Source organism: Mastigoproctus giganteus, chromosome 7 (genome assembly GCF_048544385.1).
Source record: "Mastigoproctus giganteus isolate SK-2022 chromosome 7, ASM4854438v1, whole genome shotgun sequence".
Lineage (NCBI taxonomy): Eukaryota > Metazoa > Arthropoda > Arachnida > Uropygi > Thelyphonidae > Mastigoproctus > Mastigoproctus giganteus.
Window position 1 is genome coordinate 179,985,599 of NC_143581.1, and position 21,702 is coordinate 180,007,300.

The following is a 21,702-nucleotide window of genomic DNA, read 5'->3' on the forward strand; positions in this document are numbered from 1 at the left end:
CCACCTCCAGTAGTTTACACACTTGGGAAGATCAGTTAATTTTTGACAATCCTTTTAGGAGTGACCTCTGCCTCTGCAATATCTGCAGAAGGCATTTCTGCAGATATTGCAGAGGCCATGCAGCAGTAACACCAAGTAGGAGCCAGGAGATCCTGTACCCTACGTAAAGACCAGTCTATGTAGATCCTCACCCTGGTCATCAGGATCCTCCTGATTGCATGTGAACACTGGATCACAAAATTGTTTGCTTGAATGTGTCTCACCTTGTTCTTAGCCACCTGAACTGATGAATGAATGAAAGTGATCTTCTGAAAACCCTGAGTCTGTCAGGTTTCTCATCCACAACTGGTCCATTAGATGTTGACTGGTGACCTGGCGATCCATATTAAAAACCACCACCTTAGGTTTTAACCTTGGAGGCCAGTTATCCTCCATCTCCAATTTGGTAACTCTTGTCCATGAAGAGATTTTGTTTAGGTCCTCATCTGTCAGTCAGTCAGTCTCTCTCTCTCTCAGTGCATTCATGCATTCAGTATCTCATTTTTTATTGCTTGGTAATCTATCTTTTATTATTGAAAAACGGATTTTATGTAAGGGAAACAATCTTAGAACCTTACAAGTTTATATATTATGCAAATCAGGCAATAGGGAATAAAACAAACTCCATATAGCCAAATTCATATACATGGATCTTATGAAAACTGGGTGTTAGGAATCACTCTACAGTAAATAATTCACAATTCCTTGATAACATTTTCTCTGATCTCCACAGATTTCTCATGTATTCTGTAAATTTCTCTCAGGTTCTTCCCTCATTATCTGCTTACTATACTCTGAAATTAATAATCATTCACTCACAATCATAAACACTATCTGTTTAATACAGCTGAACCTTATCTGCCATCTTCAGTTTGACAGCATCCATTCTACAAAACTAAGAATCCATATCTGATTATATTAATCTAAACTAAGTGAACAAATAAATGAATTTATTATACAGGCAGTTACTTGTTCATCAGCAATGGAAAAGCAACACACTGAACATGCTCATATTTTTACCAACAGCACAAGAGGTTGCAGATATTTAACTTTTGTTCTTCTAGAGACATGCAAGATACAAAATCAAATTCCCCACAAGGTTATTATCCCTTGGGAATAACCCTGTGGGGTGTTTGGTCAGACCCTATTATCTTTTTCTCTCTCTCTGTCTCTCTCTCTCTCTCTCTCTCTCTCTCTCTCTCTGGGGTGGGGGAGGCCTTTTTGTATTAGTATGCAAGGAAATTTATTTAAATTGGAAAAGATGGTTACCGGGCAGACATATCTTTCACCAGAGTAATTAATTGTTGGAATTAATTGTGGAGTACCAGCAAGTAATGCAAGGAAGCAAGCTTAAAAGCATAAGCTATAAAAAAACAGAATTAATCACTTCATTTGTCCATCCCTTCTAACAATTTGTTTAATTCTTCTTTAAATTCATTCAGATTACTTACTTCCACAACTCCACAACAGCAGGTGGAAGTTTATTCCAACAATTAATTACTCTCTGGTGAAAGATATATCTCCCCTGTAACCATCCATTTCCAATTTAAATAAATTTATGTCATCTTATACAAACTGTCTGAGAAAGCATAAGAATTTCTTTGAGTAAGAGAAAAGAATAAGCAAAAAAGAGTAAGGATCAACATTTTACTTACTCAACCCTTTTGAAGCTGAAACACTTTAATTCACTCTGATAACAATCCAGATGCCTAGTTTCGAGAGAATGCAATTCACAGGACCTCAGTTTTTCTTGGTAAAAATTTTCCTTTAGTGACCTAGACTAATCTTGCTGCTCTTCTCTACACTATTTCTGACATATCTATATCCTTTTTAAAATGGATTTCCATACCTGTATGCAGTATTCCAAATGTAGCCTAACCACTGCCATACACAATGGGACAATCACCTCTTTCTTCTTGCTGGAAAAGTTCCTGTATATAATTGACAGAAGACTATATGAACTGTTTTAGCAGCCTGTTTCATTACTAAAAGAACTTTATGTTGTATTTCATGCCATTGTACTGGCTATACAATTACAACTAGATCTTTTTCCTTATCAACTAACTTGAATTTGGAGTTACTCAAATAGTACGCTATTCTAGAATTACTGCTACCAAAAATGCAGCACACTGTATTTATAATATCAAACTTCATTTTTTAGCTCAGCCCATCTGCCTAGTTCATATAGATCTTCTTGAAGCAGTGTACCCTGATTACAGTCATTGATCACCTTGCCAACCTTGTTTCATTGGACACCTTAACCACCAAATCTGAAATTTCTATATCGATAGTAATAAATATTAAAAAGAGTAAGGAAGCCCAACAGTGATCCCTATGGTACCCTACTCATCTCATTAGTCCATGAAGATCAATGTCCATTTATAACTATTCTTTGTCCCACTTAACCATCCTTTTATTCATATTAGCAACCAGTCCCTAATGCCAAATTGCTCCATTTATACAACAGTCACTCAAGTTGTACAGTATCAAAGGCTTTACTGAAATCTAAGTATATTATATCAGAATTACACTTTGCATCCAGTTCCCCTGAATGAAAATGAATGTAATACATCCAGTTCCCCTGAATGAATGTAGTACAGAGATCAAGCTTACAGGTTCATAGTTAACCCCACTTAACCACCTTTGTAAATAGGAGATACATGTGCACATCTGTAAGAACTTAGAATCTAAGAATGTCCTCATTATTATTATGACTAAAGGTTTAACGACCTCTTTGCAGTTTCTTTTAATATAAATGGATAGATCCATCAGCCCTTAAATGCTTTGTTAACTTTTAGCTACACTGCAGCAGTTCTCTTCCATATTTCTTTCCATTGTTATAACATCATTTACCTCACAACCTATATAAGACAGACTTCTGCTAATAAACCCTATCTCTAATGGCTTCTTGGCACACATGAAGAAGTTTTAGAGACAGAAACAAGAAAATTATTAGCTAATTGTTTGTAAGCTATTACATCTTACTGTAATTGAATTTAAAATTAATTATTTTAATTTAAAAATTAATTGTTTGTTTTTTTCCTAATGAAAATCTAGGAATTTTAATGGTCAGAAAATTTGTCTCAAAATTTTCATGACCATTAAAAATCTGGATATAGGAAAATTTTACTCTGCAAACAGACAGTGGAGGCTTCTCTGCAGAGCTTAATTCTGGAAGATTTTTTCTATGTGATTAAAAAAAAGAACTTATGTTATGTGAAATAGTTTTATTTAGTGACTATAAAATATGACAAATATTTAATCTTAATTTTACTGTTACAATAATGGCCTCTTATCTCCAAGGGCCTGTTCTCACTTGGAGGGGGAGACTAGCTGAAGTTGGTCTCCATCTAGCTACCTGTTTGTGTTATTATACTTGCAGTCTGAATCTTACCAATAAAGTGATATTGATTGATTATTCAGTAATAAAACTTTAAATTCTGGGCTCCTGCAAAAAATTCTCATACCTATGCATTTTAACAATAATAAAAAAAAAAAAAGAATCATTTGCCTTCTGCCATGTTGGGCTCTACAGTGGTAGTAATGACCTGGCCATATGGTAGATTTTGCCACTCTCTAGAGAAGTCACTGCTGACCATAACAAAATAATTGCTTCTTTTCCCAAAGTGATTCCAATAATCAGACTAAATAAAAATCAATTTTTTCCCAGATATAGCCTTTCCACGAATAAATAACCTAGTCAAGGCCAATGAAGAAGTGAGACTGCAGCCTCAGATCTCAAATGCAATTTAGGTCCAAAATCTATTTATATTTGAGCAAATATTATTTATTTTACAGGAAATGCTGAAAAATAAATAAATGGAAAATTTAAACAAATGAATGAAAAATACTTAATTGTAAAATCTGTAATCAGTAAAACCTGCTTATATGTACATTAATTCCAAATATGCTATTATGTTCACCTATTGCATGATAAATTCCAAATAATCTAGAGCCCCCAGTCTCTGAGAATGCAAATTTCCTGCATATAGTGCAGGAATTGGCAATGTTTTACTCTATTTGACCCCCTTTATGTGCCACTTAAAAAAATTACTTAAAACATTTTTTTATGCAGTTCAGTTTCTTATAATTACCTATAACTTCAGTAATAGTTATCAAGTTGTATTAAAACTTCACATTTAATAAATTTCAACATTTTCAATAAAATCCAATTACGGCATCAAAAATAACAACGAATGCCATAAATGGCATTCAATTTTAGCATCGATTATGAACATGCTGATTCAAAAAATTGGTACACTTTACTATTTTTTAAAGAAAACTGAAGAAAAGTAAATTTCTTTAAACAACTTTAAAAATGTGAAATTCTTAATGGTGTTTTCAACCTAGGCTGTAGTTAAGCAGTCTGAAGTGGAGGAATAAGGTTTTCCATTTCTGATGTGGCAGTTCTTCCAATATTGCAACTCCTCCAGGTGGAATCAGGAACACAAGAATCAGGGAATCAAGAATCAACTCTACATCTCCAAATTAACAGACTTCAGAAAACGGACAGAACTTAATCAACACAGAACTGACTGTCATATATCACTGGCAGAGTCTACAGAACTCAAATCATCAATCAGATCCAAAACAGCTGAAACAAGGATTCAATTCATCATTCAAATCCTTGCCAGAAAGTTATCTGAATTTCCAAGTCAATCAACAATGCTGAAAACCTACACCTCTGTCTGGAGGTTTGGAACCCTATACCAAATGGATGGACAATTTTAATGCCACTGAACTGCAGCAATTTCATATCAGTATGCAACTAAATTCGTTACCTGTCATTTATCCTAACTGTGATCAAATAAATTCTATGTATAAAATTTTTCCTTCAAATCCAACTAAGGATTATGTATTCATATAATGCCTCATTTGTTAATATGTCTAATATTGTTGTTCTTTATAACATGCTAAATAAATTCCTGCTGCTAGCTACAAGGTGACTATAGACTGTATCATTGAAAATAAATTATTTTATAATTACCATTTATGGGAATTTTTGTCAATCAACTTACTTTGGCTATGATATTGGTTCATAATGGCCAAAGTACAGTCAGTTCACCAAAAATGCCCAAACGACATTTTCCTGGTGGTGTGGGGGGAACAAATTTTACATTCTTTCACACATTGGCAGCCACATGTGTTGCAGCAGCCCTGATCTCAAATAGATCTCTGTACAATAAAGTGCATAATCACATTCAGATATACAGAAAATTTCAAAGAATTTTGTAGAGAATTACCTGTACCGAGATATGCATTGTAACTTGGTAGCAAAATAGCATAGCACATAACAAAATCTGGTTAAAATGTGTATTGTTATATTCTTACTTCTAGCTTATACAGCAATTTTAATGCCAAAAGAATCATGTATACCAAACAAGGGAAGCAAAGCAAAAAGCACAAAGTAGCAGGAATGATTTATTGACTTGTTTTGGCCTTTTTTGTGTGTGCAGAGTTATCTGTGGTGGGATATGATACAGCCAAGTCTTTGTGTGCTTTTGTTGAAGAAAGACAGTGTGAGAACCTTAAGTGCCAAGACAGCATTCTGATGGGCTTATGCGAAAGTTTGAGGAACTCAGGGGATGCCACTGAAGAAATAAATAAGGAGGGACCCTTCAAGCACCCAACCACCCAGCACAATGCTGGACTATACACTAATGTATCACAAGACACCAACATCCTCCATGGCAGAAAGCACTGATCCCACTGGAAATGTCTATTGTCAGTGATTCTGTTGTCAGCAAAATGTAAAATACATTTTGTTGAAAGGACGGGTGGAACAGAACCAGCATATGTCTGGGGGGCAAAAGATAATTCCAGAGGTAAAAAGATGTGACGTTGTAGGACAGCTCTCATCTTTTAAGAGCACAAAAGGGAGATATTTTTGTATATCTTAGTACTAATGATATTAAGAGTAAGAGATCTCAGGATTTACTTAATGAGTACAGAGCAATGTTGATAAAAACTTGTAAGTTAGGATTAAATTTGAATGTATCCGCAATTCTGCCCAGACATAATAGGAGGGAGTATATGATGAGAGCCTTGTCAAAACCCCAGGGGCTCACATCTGGTGAGTATGGGCTTGGCACACCCAGGCCTGAGCTGGATATTATCATTCTTCTCTTTCTAGGTGGTTCCCTTCTACTTTTGACTCTCTCTCTCTCTTTCTCAGTCAGGGTAACTCGGAAATTTGTTTTTGGCTGGTGCAGCATGAGCCTCAAGCTTCCTTGCACCATATAGCTAATAATAATAATAATAATCAATTCAGCCCTGGAGAGATCTGTGCAAGGCTATTATTAGGTTCTTAGTTAGGGTGGTGAATTTCACTCAGCATGGTCTGTGCTTCTTAACAGAAGAGACTGTTTTTACAGGGACAGGATATACTTAAATAGAAGTGAAGTTGTGCGAGAATATTCACTGATGCTATCAAGGCAGTTTTAGATGGGTCGGTAAACTGCTAGCTTGGGGGGATATAGAGACTAACAGTTTAACAGCAGTTGCAGGCAGAGGTGTAAAAGATTCTTGCACAGCTCCTATTGAAACATGCAACAGCCTAGAAAGCAAAGTGTCAGGATTTCAAGCCCAGCTGAGGATCCTAATGGAACAAGCAAATACATGGGCTGTGTTAGGGTTACCTAAAGTAAAAACAGTTGCATATACACTAATGCTGGGACAATAGTAAATAAATGTGATAAAATTGAAAACAGTTGCATATACACTAATGCTGGGACAATAGTAAATAAATGTGATAAAATTGAAGTACTGGTTTAATTATCAAATGCGAACATTGTAGGTTATTGGAGACATAGTTTCATGGTGTCATAAGGGATGAAGAATTTGAATATGGTGAGTACAATGTGTGCAAAAAAAGACATTGTAGGCAGGAGGTTATGTTCTTAGTTAAGAGGCATATAAAATTGCCTTAGATCTAAGGCAATGACATAGATAGCCAGTGCAATGTTCAGTCAGTTTGGCAGAGAAGAAAAATGTGTGGGATACATATAAACTATCAGGCAATACAGAAACTAACAGTAAATATAAACTAGTCTGCAATCAAGTCACAAAGGATGTTAAGCTAACTAAGGAAGATTACAAGATGTCTAAGAAAAGAGTTCTTTATTTATATAAACAATAGAAAGAAATGTGGATGAATCACATTGGTTCACCAGATATGAATGATTCAACTGTTGATGATCCTGCTCTAGTTGCTGACAAACTGAACAGGCACTTTGCATCTACATTCACACGTGAGGAATTTTTTTAGGGGTGGGAATACTAAAGGTTTATCAAAGTGTAACAGAGAGCTAAATGATTCTGTGATAACAAAATCATATACTCTCTCTTAGATTCTCTTCCACTGAGAGGAAAATGGAGGAGAAATTTTGAAACTAAAAGTAAAAAAGGCATCTCAGGTGGATGTCCAATTATATTAAGGAAAACAGCAGAGGGCGTAAGCAAATCTTTAGCTATAGTTATGAAGTATCATTGGATTTAGGGAAGTTTCTAATGACTGGAGATGTGCAAATGACAACCCTTTGTCCCCCCCCCCCAATTCACAAAGTAGAGATCAAAGGGTGATGTGAATAATTAGAGACCTGAAAACATGGCTTCTTTTCCAGAAAGACAAGAATACAGTTATATGAACCATTCAGACAGGAATACAGTTATATGAACCATTCAGACAGGAATACAGTTATATGGCAATCATACCTTGGATTTATTAAGGGACAATCTTTTCTGACCAATCTAATTAGATACTATGATACAATAACAAAGGAACTGGATTTAAAAAATAATTCTGACATCATAAATTTTGACTTCAGAAAAGCTTTTGATTCTGTTGCATATAAAAGACTGCTATACAACTTGGAGCTGCGTGATATTAAGGGCAAGCTACTGTTATGCATTAAGGGATGATTGAGTGGGAGAAGACAGAGTTGTTAATAATGGCCACTGCTCTTAGGCTACTGTTATTAGTAGAGTTCACAAGGGTTCAGTGCTGGGCTCATTTATTTATCATAGAATTGTTTTTTGTATTTATTAAAGATATTGATAAAGGCATATCAGGCTTTAAGTTTAAGTTTGCAGATTACGCAAAGGTTGGCAGGGCATTTAATGACAGTAATTAGGGTAGCCACTGCAACAAGGTCTAGAAAAATTAGGCAGCTGGACTAAACAGTTCATTGGTTTTGTCAATGACATACAGGAATTTTTTCCAGCAAGGATAAGGATAAAACCTAACCATTATAAAACACAACAGTCAGATTTTTGGAAGGATGTGGATCTGTTGTAACTGGTGCAGAGAAGAGCAGAGATTCGTGAGAGGAACAAAAGTGTGCTCTTACCAGGAAAAGCTTCAGTTCTGTAAACTGGAAAATCTGGAGACTAGGCTCCCTTGTGAGGAGATCTTATTGAGGTGTTTGAGGTTTTGAATGGTTTAAGTAAGCTCAATGACGACAGAATATTCTTCTTGCTCAGACTACACACAAGGGGGATATAAATTCAAATTTGAAGAATTATGGTTGCAGAATTGATGTGTGGAAGTTTGCCATTAGCCAGTGGGTAGTTGATTGCTGGAAAAAGCTTCCATCTGATGTTGTGGAAGTGGACATAGCTTGAAAAAATTTAAGAACTATACAAATTGTTGGAGAAAGTGGATAGGTGAAATGGGAAGGTTTTTTTTGGCATGCTGTATAAGCTTGCTTTCTTGAATTATTTGCCACAACTAATACTATTACTTTCTTTGGTAAGACTATCCTTTTGTTCACTTCACCTATCTCAATGCCCTTCTCTGCACCCATTGAAGCAGATTTACATCCTTCCTAAAATGGGACTTAGAGACCTGCATTGCTTGTCTTAGAGACCTAACCATTGCTTTGTACATGGGATAATAACTTCCTTATCTCTACTAGCAAAATTCCTATATATTACTAACAACACTCCATGATTTTTCCTGGAAGCCTGTCTGCACTACTCAGAGAAATTCATATCTAACTGCACAATTACCCATCAAGTTTTTTTCATTAGCTACTAACAAAGAGTGTAGTACCACATAGTTGGTACATTAATCTGGGATTAATGCTACCCATATGCAATACATTGCATTTTTTATGTTAAAACTTCAACTGCCACTTCCCAGCCAATCAGCCCAAATTTTCTAGATCCAGTTGCAGTAGCACACTGCCATTAACCACCCTGCCAAATTTTGTATCATCTGCAAACTTAGACATTAAGCCTAATATACCTTCATCAATATCATTAACAGTGGTGGATTGTGAATCGTGTTTGGGGGTGTTGCATTTTAAAGTTACATTAAATTGCCTTGGTTATAAGACATGTAGACATACACAGTAATAATAATAAGTTAAAAATACTACAAAACATTAACTAGACATTTACCATTAACAGGCTTGAACTTTTATTTAAAAGCAAAATCCATTCTTCGGTTTTTATTTGTTAAAAATAGATTAATAACTTTTTCATTCAAGTTTGGCGCATTGTTGACCAAGCTTTTCTCTATTGAAAACATTGCTTGAGCATTTAGCCTTTCCTGATTCATAGTGCTCCTTAAAAATGTTTTTATTCTTTTTAATGTTGAATGGTAGTGTTCAGGCTCTGAAGTAGTCATTGGAATGGTCAATAGAACTTTTATGAGTTTTGTAAGTTCACCAAGAACTTCAGCTAGATTATTTTCTGAGATAAATTTCAGCAAGTCAGTTAATTTGAAATAATTGTGTAGATCATGTCTGCTATAGAAAACTTGTAATTCCATAAGAAGTTTTTCTCTTTCAATCATTGGATATGCCTCAGTAGTCTCCTTTACCTCTTCCATGGGCATTTTCGTACGAAAAATAACAAAGTTCTCCTTGTTAAACAATTTAGCAGCAATTAATTGCTTTGTAAAAGAATATCTCTCACCTATGTCAACACTTATATAGTTGCATACTTCCTTCGCTTCAATCATGAGTGTTTTTGAAGGATTTTCACAGTACATTGAATTCCTGATTTTTAGAACGGCATTCTTAAAGTTTCCTATATATTCGTGTATTTTAACTGCCCCAATTTCTCAAGATTGCATTTGATTATAAAGGAGAGGCATTATCTGATGAAAAAGTTCTAACCAGAACTCAAATTTTTCATTACTCAAGATGTGCAAAATTCTAGTTGCTTCTGAAATCATCTTATCTGCATTTGCTATCACTTGTAGTTCCTCCATGAAATTTTTTTAAGGATTCAAAATTTTCATAAACACTGTTCACAGTGCATATATTGAAGTTCCATCTTGTACGGGAAGGTCGGGCAACACGGCTGTCCATATGCTTTCCGAGAACAGAGAGATGCCGTGGTGATCTCAAGAAAAATGTTGGTATTGACATGAGGTTCGGAAAGAATATTCTTGAATCTCGGGTACTACTTGCTGCATTTCTCATCATCAGATTCAGTAAAATGTGCATTTTTGTAGACTTCTTTTATTTTAACCTGAACTCCCCCTTTCTTGCCTTTCATCACACTTGCACCATCAAATGTCTGAGCAACCAGTTTTTGAGTATTTCCTTCAAGGATTATGTCGAACTGATCTAGAATGCACCTTGATATTCCATCTGCTGTTTGGTTTTCCAGAGTGGAAAAACTCCAAAAACGCTAAAAAATGTCTCCATTCCGTTCATATCTCAGAACAGTTACCATTTGTACATGTTCTGAAACATTTGTTGTGTCATCAGCCATGACAGCTACGAATGAAGCTTCTTTAATTTCTCTTTTTATTTCATCCCGGCATATTTGCAGCAATCAGTCAAGAATATCATACTGAATAGTTTTTGAAATGCCTTTATATGCTGCATTACTTACTAAATGGTTCTTTAAATTGGAATCTAATGTACAGGCAAAATTTATTAATCCTCTGAATACTCCTGGATTTTTAGAATCGTCTTTTTCGTCATGTCCACGTAAAGGAATTTCAAACCATCCACAAAATTTAATGCAGTTTATTATTTTAGATAATACCTCATGATTCTTGGTAACTTTTCTATTATGTTTGCAGATCGAAAGTCTGTAGGCCTCACTAAGCTGTTCTTTAATATTTACATTTCCTAAAAGCGATAGTGAAATCACATTATCAATATGTTTCTTCAAACTCTCATGTTTTAGAGTTTTTTCTTTCATTCTGTTTATGTTTGTAAAGCCACTTTTTGTCCACGTTAAGTCCCCTCTGAACAGTAAACATGGAAAAGAAAACAATGCATTTTTACCTTCACAACCACAAAGCCAACTTTTCCTTTGGTACCAGTCAGTTTTAAAACTGCAAATATATTTATTATTACTTATTCCCTGCTGAGAAATTTGAATGGTGTGGGGTGGCCTTCTTTTTTAATCGCATTTTTTTCTTGGAGAGATAATTCTGAAAAACTAAGTTGCTGAAGTTTATTCACTGTCACGTGATTTACTTCATGGGGAAGCATGGAGGCCTTGATCGAATCAAATTTCACAAAATCATGTGTTGTAGAAATAATGTTTTACTTACATATCACCTCATAATATAACTTCAACTTACCAAGTTCAAGCTCAATTCGCAACTAAGCTGTAATCACATAATTACACTGTTGAATGTTGAGTATTGACTTAAGACATTATTTAGTTACTTAATGGGAATTCAGGTGAATAACAAAAAGACACCGACATTGTGGTGACACACCCATCATGCTCAACAATAAAATCTGCACTGCACGCTTTACAGTAACTTTGATTTGTTTCACCTATAAAAAATTGTATATTGACAAGTTGCCAATATGTTGGCAACCAACTACCAGATAGTCCTGGAATGCAAATTGTGTCACCACCTGGTGCACAGTGAAGCCTATGGTTAATTAAACTTCAAAGTTGGAAACGATTTCATGTTTTTATTTGTTTATTATTGAAATGATTACTGGAAATAGAGGATGCACATATTATATGCAGGTCCTGTTAATAAAAATATTCATTGTGTTGCATTGTTCTCCACAAAACGTCATATAACTCTGTTCACTGTATATCTAGATTTAAATAGCTGGGGGTGCTGCAGTGCCTATGGACGAGCCACCCCTGATCATTAATACATAATGAATATAACAACGGGTCCATCACTGAGCCCTAGGGGACTCCACTAATAACATTAGTCTGCAAAGAGCAGTGTCCATTAATAACCATTCTCTGTGTTCTTCCACTCAACTATCCCTTTATCCACAGCAGTAAAGGGCTCTTAATGCCACGCTGTTACAATTTATATAGCAGCAGTTTATATGCAACAGTATCAAAAGCTTTCCTTAAGTCAAAGTATATGATATCAAAATTATTTTTGCATCCAGTGTCATCGATACTGCATCATAGTACTTTTTAACTAAATATATATAATAACTTAGATTTTACAAACGTAACATAATTAATTAATACATAACTTCATACGGAAGTTATATAAAGAAACTCGAAGATAATACTTGATACTGAAAATGTGGCCTCCGTAGCCGAGTGGGCAGGAGCGGGAGTGCAGTAGCACACGCTCTTTGAGTAGACTGGGGTTCAAGCCCCTGACTGCTGAATACGGTTGATCTGGCAACCCGCACTGGACCAGCGTGGCAGATTATGGTCCATTTCCCTCAGCATGAATTGTTGAGGAGGCTTCCACCCTGCAGTGGGTTGATAATGGCTGCACTTTACTTTTTTTTTTTTTTAACTGAAAAAATATATATAGATATATAGTGTTACAACTGCATTGGGATACAACTTTAGGGTTATAATTTTGTACTGAAATTGAAATTTTATTGAAATTGAATCGAAATCATGACTCAGACCAGAGCAGCAAAGCAAAAGGCTCAAGCTAAATGGAGTACTGTGGCTGAGGGGAGAACTGAGTAGGGCTGTTGCCCTCTGAATCACAGCCTTTTAAATTGCACTGCTTCCTTGATGTTTGTGGAGCAATCAGGTATGGGACATGATATTGCCAAGGGGGATATCTTTGTGTGTGCACGATGTAAGGAGTGTGAGGAAATGAGGCACAACTCAGCGTTGTTATGGGCCTATATGAGAGCTTGAAGGACAGGGTGGATGCCCTTGAAGGATCTAAATTGAGGGGCCCATCAAGCTCTCAGATGCCCACATCAACGCCAGAACTTGCACTTGGTCATGACGCAACACAGCGGCAACCCCCAAGGCAGAATGCCTTGGTCCCACAGGAACTAGTAGTTGTTGGTGACTCTATTGTCAGGGAAATGGGGAACATGCTGTGTAAAAGAATAGGTGGAACAGGACCAGGGTATATCTGTCAGGGGCAAAGGTTGATCATGTTCTAGAGCAGATATCATCTTTTAAGGGCACAAAAGGTGATATTGTTGTACACGTTGGCACTAATGATATTAAGAGTGGGAGACCGGCGGAATTACTTAACAAGTACAGGTCGGTGTTGAAAAAAAGCTGTGAATTAGGGTTGAATTTGAAAGTGTCTGCAATTCTGCCCAGACACGATAGAAGGGAGTATATGATGAGAGCCTTGTTGATAAATTCAGCCCTGGAAAGATTGTGCAAGGCTCAAGGGGTAGAATTTTTTTCAGCCTGGTCTGTACTTGTTAACAGGAGAGACTGCTTCTACAGGGATGGAATACACTTAAATAGAAAGGGTGCAAGAATATTTGCTGATGCTATCGAGGCAGTGTTAGGTGGGTCGGCGAACTGCTAGCTTGAGGGGATACAAGGACTAATAAATTAACAGTAGCCACTCGCAGAGGTGAAAGTGATTCTTGCACTGCTTCTATTGGAATGAGCAGCAGCCTGGAAAACAAGATGCAGGGTATTTCAGAGACTGCTGGGAGTCATTGCGGTACAAGTAAACACATGGGTTGTGTTAGGGTAGCTAAAAATAGGAACAGGTGCATGTATACTTGCATGTACACCAATGCTAGGAGTTTGGTAAATAAATTTGATGAATCTGAGGTATTGCTCAAAACATCAAAGCAAGATACTGTTGGGATATCAGAGACTTGGTGTCACACACATTTAAGGAATGCAGAACTGGAATTTGGGGAGTTATTTGTTATTTGGTTTTTAGGAGAATTAGTAACTAAGGCCATATTGCTCCGGGGATCTGTGGTGGTCATTCCCTGACCTTTCAGCAACCTCCGTATTTGGTGTTCACGGGCTCGAACCCCGGTCTAATCAAGAAGCGTGTGCTACGCACTGCTGCTCCTGCCCAGCTGGCTATGGAGGCGCCAGAATTTGGGAAGTACAACATGTACAGGAAGGATAGACAGGATAGGAAGGGAGGAGGGGTTATGCTATTAGTTAAGAAACACATAAAATCCAACGAAGTGAAGACAGTCGACATCGCTGGACAGTGCAATGTCGAGTCAGTTTGGTGTGACATAAGAATTGGGAGATCAAAATTGAGAGTAGGAGTGTGCTTTGGCCTAATGACTCTGATGAGTATAATAAGAAACTGTACAGGGAAATAGAGTGGGCCAGTAAATCAGAGTCTTAAAAAGGGGATTTTAATTTCCCAGATATTGACTGGAATTTGTGGGTTGGTCACTCACACACTAGCAAGGATTTTGTGGATTTATTGGATGATAGTTTTCTACATCAGTATGTTCGAGAGGTAACTAGAGGGAGTAATACTCTTGATCTGATTATCAGTAGTGATTCTTCATGCATTAAGATTCTGCAGATAAAGGAACCACTAGGTGGTAGTGATCACAGTCTAGGTGGTAGTGATAACTACCATCAGGGTAAAGGGAAGGGTTTTTGCTTTCGTAAAGGCAACTACGAAGGTCTGAGACAGTATTTACATTCTATACAGTGGGACCAACTGATGATGTTACCAACAGCAAATTCAAAATGGTAAGCATTCAAAGAATTAATCTTGGAAGCTACAAGGCTTTACATATCAACTAAGAAATATTGTTCAAGGTTTAGGCCTAAATGGATGTCAGATGAACTAACAAGTCAAATGGCAGAGTAGAAAAATGCATGGGATACATATAAATTAATGGGTGACATGGAGCCTATGATAGATATAAGCTGGTCTGTAACCAAGTCACAAAGGAGATTAGGCAGGCAAAGGCAGATTATGAGAAATCTCTGGCAAAGGATGCAAAGAAAAACAACAAAGAGTTCTTTAACTATGTAAACTTTAGAGGGAAGGGGATGAATGAGATTGATCCACTGGAAGGGGATGAATGAGATTGATCCACTGGAAGGGGATGAATGAGATTGGTCCATTGATGGTTAAACTGTTGATGATCCTGCTCAGGTGGCTAACAAACTAAATGAGTATTTTGCACCTACATTCATCCATGAGGAGTTATTCAGGGAGGAGAATCCAGAGGTGAATTAAACTCTGGCAGTGAGCTAGATGATTTTGTAATAACTGAGAGGAAAGTGGAGAAGAAATTGTTGAAGATAAACATAAAAAAGGCACCCCGGGTGGATGGGATCTATCCAGTTATATTAAAGGAGGCAGCAAAGGAAGTAAGCAAACCCTTAGATATAATTATGAGAGTTTCTTTGGACTCAGGGAAGGTAACCATGGACTGGAGATGTGCAAATGTGACCCCAATTCACAAAGGAGGATCAAAGAGCGACACAAGTACCTGTTAGTTTAACTTCTGTTCCAGGAAAATTAATGGAGGCACTGGTTAAAGAAGCACTGCAGGATCATCTAGACAAGACTTCAGTTATAGCTCGGACACAGCATGGTTTTGTTAAGGGGAAGTCTTGCCTGACCAATTTGATTGGATACTATGATGTGATCATAAAGGAACTGGATGCAGGGAATAACTTTGATATCATATATTTGGATCTTAGAAAGGCTTTTGATACCGTTACACATGGAAGAATGCTGAACAAATTGGAGCAGTGTGGTATTGGAGGCAAATTGCTGCTATGGATAAAGGGATTGTTGAGTGGGAGAAGACAGAGAGTGGTAATCAATGGACACTGCTCATCGTGGACTAATATTTTTAGTGGAGTCCTTCAGGATTCAGTGTTGGGTCCATTGTTGTTTTCTGTATTTATAAATGATATTGATGATGGTATTTGAAGCTTAATGTTCAAGTTTGCAGACGATACGAAGGTCGGCAGGGTTGTTAAGGACACTAATGACAGTACGCTGCTGCAACAGGATCTGGAAAAGTTGAGCAGATGGGCTGAGAGGTGGCAAATGAAGTTTAACATTGACAAATGTAACCCCAAGAAGCAGTAACCATAGAGTGACGTATCAACTCTGTGGTACTACACTGACAGGGGTAGAGAATGAAAAGGACCTGGGGGTAATTGTGCAGGCAGATATGAAGTTTTCTGAGCAGTGCAGATGGTCTGCAAGAGTAGCTCATAGTGTCTTGTCAATGATATACAGGAATTTTTCTAGCAGTGAGAAGGAGGTGATTATCCCCTTGTATAAGGCAAAGTCAGGCCACACCTTGAGTACTGTATACAGGTCTGGAGGCCTCATTTTAAGAAAGATGTAGAGCTGTTGGAACAGGTACAGAGAAGGGCAACAAGATTAGTGAATGGAACAAAGGGTTGCTCTTATGAAGAAAGGCTTAAATTTTGCAAATTGCAGTGTCTGGAGACTAGGCACCTGTGAGGTGATTTGATTGAGGTGTATAAAGCCTTGAATTGTTTGAGCATGCTCAATGCTGATGGGATTATTCCTGTTGCTGAGAATAATCTCCTGAGAGGACATAAATTCAAATTGTGTCATAAATTCAGCGGGTAGTGGTTGGTGGAACAGACTTCCATCCTTTGTTGTGGAAGTTGATATCCTAAATAAATTTAAGGCTGAGCTGGACAGGTATTTGGAATGAACGGAGGGGTGAAATGAGAGTGGTTGTTTTTTTTTTTTTTGGCTAATGCTACATAAGCTTGCTTTCTTGCATCGTATGCTTTGGTAATGCTAATAGTATCCAAAACTTTCTTTCTATTGTGCAATCATTTTATCAATTTCATTTCATTAAAAAGTATGAAATTCATAAGTTACAGACATTAAACATACTATATTTCAGTGCTAATCAGGTTGAGAAATAGTAATGCTAAACTAAACAGAGAGCTGAACAATAAAGCTTGCAAATACCAAATACTACTGCCATGAAGTTAATTAATGGATATTGCAATATTCCTACTACTACCTTTATAAAATATATATGAAAAAAAAAACAACCTACTTACTGATGCCAGCTTGTCCTGTCATCCATCCCATCCTCAAAAATAGCATAACACCCCATATGTTTAAAAGACATCGCATCTAAGGAAAATTTAAGGTAAATATCATACCACTAAGTAGCAGAAACAACTGAACATTAACATTCAAATATTCAGTTATATACTAAATAACTGCAAGATTACAATAAGTCTTTAATGGCAACCTGAGTTTGCAATAAAATGTATCCTTTTATGGGGTGAAATTTTATTTACCACTTAGAATGGACTTCTTGGGACTTCTTACTGACTATTCATTAAGTGGGAAATCTCAACTGGTTAGACAACTGTTAAAATACAAATGATGCAAATATCTTTGACCTAGCACTTAGAAATGATCTAAACAATATCAAAAATATGGCAATGCAGGTACCATTACAATACAGTGACCACAGTATCACTTGCAAAAAGATTCAAGTAGTTAAGCAGAAAGGTTAAAGTTGCAATTTCCAGGAGGGAAATTACAGAATATTCAGGTATTTTTTAGACTATCTTTATCAAAGTAATAAACATATGTGACCAGTGGTGTAGTCTAAAAACAATAACAGGGCAACCAGGTGTAGAGGTTAAATTTAAATTCACATAAGTAATTTACTAATTAAGAAAACTAATGAACAAATTAATGAATAATTAAACATTAATTTATTTACAAATTATAATTAAATTATAAAATAATTCATTACATTATATTTAAATAATAAAATATTTTAATTTATTAAATTTATAATTTTATAATAAATTAAATTATAAATTAATGCCTTACAAGATTCATCTTGAAAAAACAATATACAAAGAGTGACAGTGCAAGGTAAACTTGTACACTACCTCTGCATTGTTTTTATTGATTCAAATGTTTTCATTCAAGATTTTACAAATCAAAATTACTTTTCCAATAAATTTCCTTATATTAATGCTTTACAAAAAAATACAGCCTATAAGGCTACAGTGCCACTGTTAGGATATGGTCAGGTTCTATACTCCTCCTGCGAATAGAGAATTTTTTACTCAAGGCCATAGCTAGCCAATCTCAGGCAAACGTGGGTTGTCCCCCCTTATGAAAATTTGAATATTTCCTCCCAAGTGCATTTACATAAGCAGAAGATGTTACTGACATTTCATGTCATTAGCTGTTTTGACACTTGACAAGATTAGGATTTAACACTGCCCCAAGTGGGAATACTTTTGTGGGACCAATTGACTGATTATTTAGAATCTGCATTGATGTGTGCTAAGTACCAAAGTGACCTTTGTAGCTGAGTGGTCAAGGACAGGAGTGCAGAAGCACACGCTCTTTGAGTAGACTGAGGTTCAAGCCCGTGACTGCGAAATATGGTCGAGCTGCCAACCCACACTGGTCCATTTCCCTCAACATGAATTGTTGAGGCTACCATCCTGCAGTACTAAAGCAACTATGGCATCGGTATGTCTCTTAATTGAGTGTATTTTGTGGTCACTTTGCTTGTTTGCTGGACCAAAAAAAAAAAGAAATCTGGAGGGGGAAACCATGCAACCTTTGCCTGAAACTAACTCAGCCACATTGTGAAAAAAAATCCCATAAAAATTCCTCACATCATTGACAGAATTTGAACATTTTCCACCTGGTGTGGGAAGGATGGTGATTATATCAACCATACTACCCACAGGTGTTAGAATTTGTGCCAATAATTAGGCTATCAGGACACTGTGTCTATAAATTACATTAACTTTATGATTCATTTTCTTGTTTTGAAAGATGAAAAACCTGACTTTCCAAATGAGAAAACATGTACTCCTCTCTCAATTGACTCACTGTGCAAAAAATCCAATAAAAGCGCCTCCTGTCCCAATGGGAAATATTTCTCAACTCTGACTGGTGACAGAATCAATAAAACATAGTATGAGATAGAGCAGCAACACTATCCACTACATTTTTCAAAAAAGTTCAGGAACCCAATTGAACAAAATTATTCTTTCAATCAAGTTCATTATTTGGACATACTAACAACTTTCAATGTAGCAATAACTACATATCTTCTGTGATAAATAGTGCAATCAGATGTTGTTAATCACCCTTTCTCCTAAAAATATAAAGGGGAGAAATGACCACCTACATAAATATGAAAGCTCATGATGAGTTACAATGAAGTTGCAAACGTTTATGGACTCTGGTTGGCTATACCAAATGACTAGCTGCAATCCTCGAGCAATGTATGTGGACACAGGTATGCACACTGGAAGACTGAACACATGCTGTCATAAAAAAATGCACAACAAAATATCAACTGTTATGCTAGTCGGAGGGGAGGTTTGAAAAGTTTGTGGACTGAATATGAAAGTGTAGTAGTATAGTGATAAAAATTTCTCTACTTAATGTATAATTAACCCCAGGAGCTCATATCTGGTGAGTATAGGCTTGGCACACCCAGGGTTCTAAGCTGGATATCATCATTCTTCTCTTTCTTGGTGATTCCCCTTCTACTTCTGACTCTTATTCTCTCTCTCTCTCTCTCTCTCTCTCTCAGGGTAAAATGTTTTTTTTTTTTGGCTGGTGTAGCATAAGCCTCAGGCTTCCTTGCACCATATAGCTAATAATAATAACACTTCAAATAGAAACCCACCATGTTTCATGCAGTTTACAATAACATCTTTTTTTTCATCACAGGTCCCAAAGTCAACAAAGTTGTGAATGAGGAAAGATGGGCAAAATCAGTCATCATGCAGTCATCTAATATTTGGGGAAAAAAGGGACTAATGCTTTAGCATTAGTCCCTTTTTTCCATGGCAAGCCAAGAACATATAGTTACAACATTGGGGAGATGCCCCTTCCTATTCCATTGTTAAGAAGTGGGCAGCAGAATTAGAGGGACGGAGGGAGAGCCTGGAAGATGACCCACACTGTCGAAGATCCACAACATCCATCACTCCAGAAGCTTTTGGTAGTATGCATTATCTGATGATAAGTGACAGTTTGACATATTGCCAGCATCTTGGGCATCTCATCTCACTATCGGACCTTCGCCTATTTCCTAATTTGAAAAAATACCTGGCTGGCATCCATTTTCCCACCAACAGTGATGTCACTGCTGCAGTGGATGAATTCCTAGAGGCCCAAGAAAAAACTTTCTTCCCAGCTGGAATAAATGCATTACAGCATTAGTAGCAGTATATTGACTCGAAAGGGTACTATGTTGAAAAGTAACGTTGCCAACTCCTCAAATAAATCCTTGATACTCGGGCCACAAAATTTCAAATGCCCATCGTACACTGGCTGCAATAAAAACAGTTACAATGAAATTGTAAATTTCTCTAGCTGCAGTGTCTGTCAAGTATGTACACTACATTATCAATGTATGTGATGAACTGGAACTATGTTCTGGTGCGACCTGTCCAGTCTGAGCCTTGCTTAACCCATTAGCTGTTACATTGGTGTGTTCTGTATGCCAAAAAACTGATTGATATAAAATAACCAGTGCCTTAACCTATTAAAATATATTTGTAAAGGGTTAAAACTCTACTTACAAAGACACCTCTTATCCATCCAAATTTCAGGACTCCATCTTGGTTTTGTGTGCCTTTAAATCCACTCTCTTTATGGTCGAACTAAAATGAGTATATAATGCAGATATATGTGAAATGATCCAAGTCACCATTACAACATTACCAACTTAAAGATTTTACCCCTAAGTCACAATATTCCTACACAGTATGCCAAGTATCAAATTAAGAAAATTTCATTTGGAGTACTTCAATGTGCAGACACTCCATTATCTTGACAGTCAGACCATACAGAGCATTTTTTCTGATTATAACAATTTATAATATAATAAATAGTTCCATACTAGAAAGAATACTCTTATGCAGCTAATGTCATAAATTTTTATCTACTGTAGGTCACTTTCACATATTAACTATCTCAGAATTACAGCATGTTAATGGAGATAATCACATTTACAATTATTCCTCACTTACCTCAATACATTCATCATGCCAGTAAACAAAGTGATATAATTTCCAACCTTCTTTATCAGAGACTCAAAAACCTATGTTTACCATAAACAGAAAAAGTTAAATATCTATTATAATTAAATCAGTGTGGATTTTAGAAGACCTGCAGTATGGTGTTCATTTCCAATATATACCATTATTTTTTAATTGGAAAAGTACAGCTGTTAAAATATTCTATATGACACTATATTCATATAGTGTCATATAGAATATTTCCAATTCCTATGTGAATTTTTCCTGAGATTTGGAAAAGATTTGGTCACAGGGTAGTTGGGATTTTTTTTTTTTTTTTTTTTTTGTTGTTCTATAATGATGTTTTTTGATCTTATTATCCAATATAATTTCAAAATTAAGAATAAAATTTTAGTTTCCCATTTTAAACTATTTCTTGTCTTCCTCCCCCTCCCCCCAAAAAAACTGTTGGGATAAAACTCATTAGTGCCTAAATTTGGCACA

At 36.3% G+C, this 21,702-nt stretch overlaps 1 protein-coding gene across 2 annotated transcripts in view; it reads right to left on the reverse strand.

The window, feature by feature from the left end:
- LOC150083367 (solute carrier family 12 member 2-like) overlaps positions 1–21,702 on the reverse strand; it is a 451,471-nt gene that overhangs the window by 406,201 nt on the left and 23,568 nt on the right. For both annotated transcript variants that reach the window (XM_090377993.1, XM_090377992.1), the window contains exons 2-3: positions 20,761–20,841; positions 17,233–17,308 (exon numbers count right to left, since the gene is read on the reverse strand). In XM_090377993.1, coding sequence (XP_090234119.1) covers positions 17,233–17,308; positions 20,761–20,841 — 157 coding nt within the window. The remainder of the gene's footprint in view (positions 1–17,232; positions 17,309–20,760; positions 20,842–21,702) is intronic.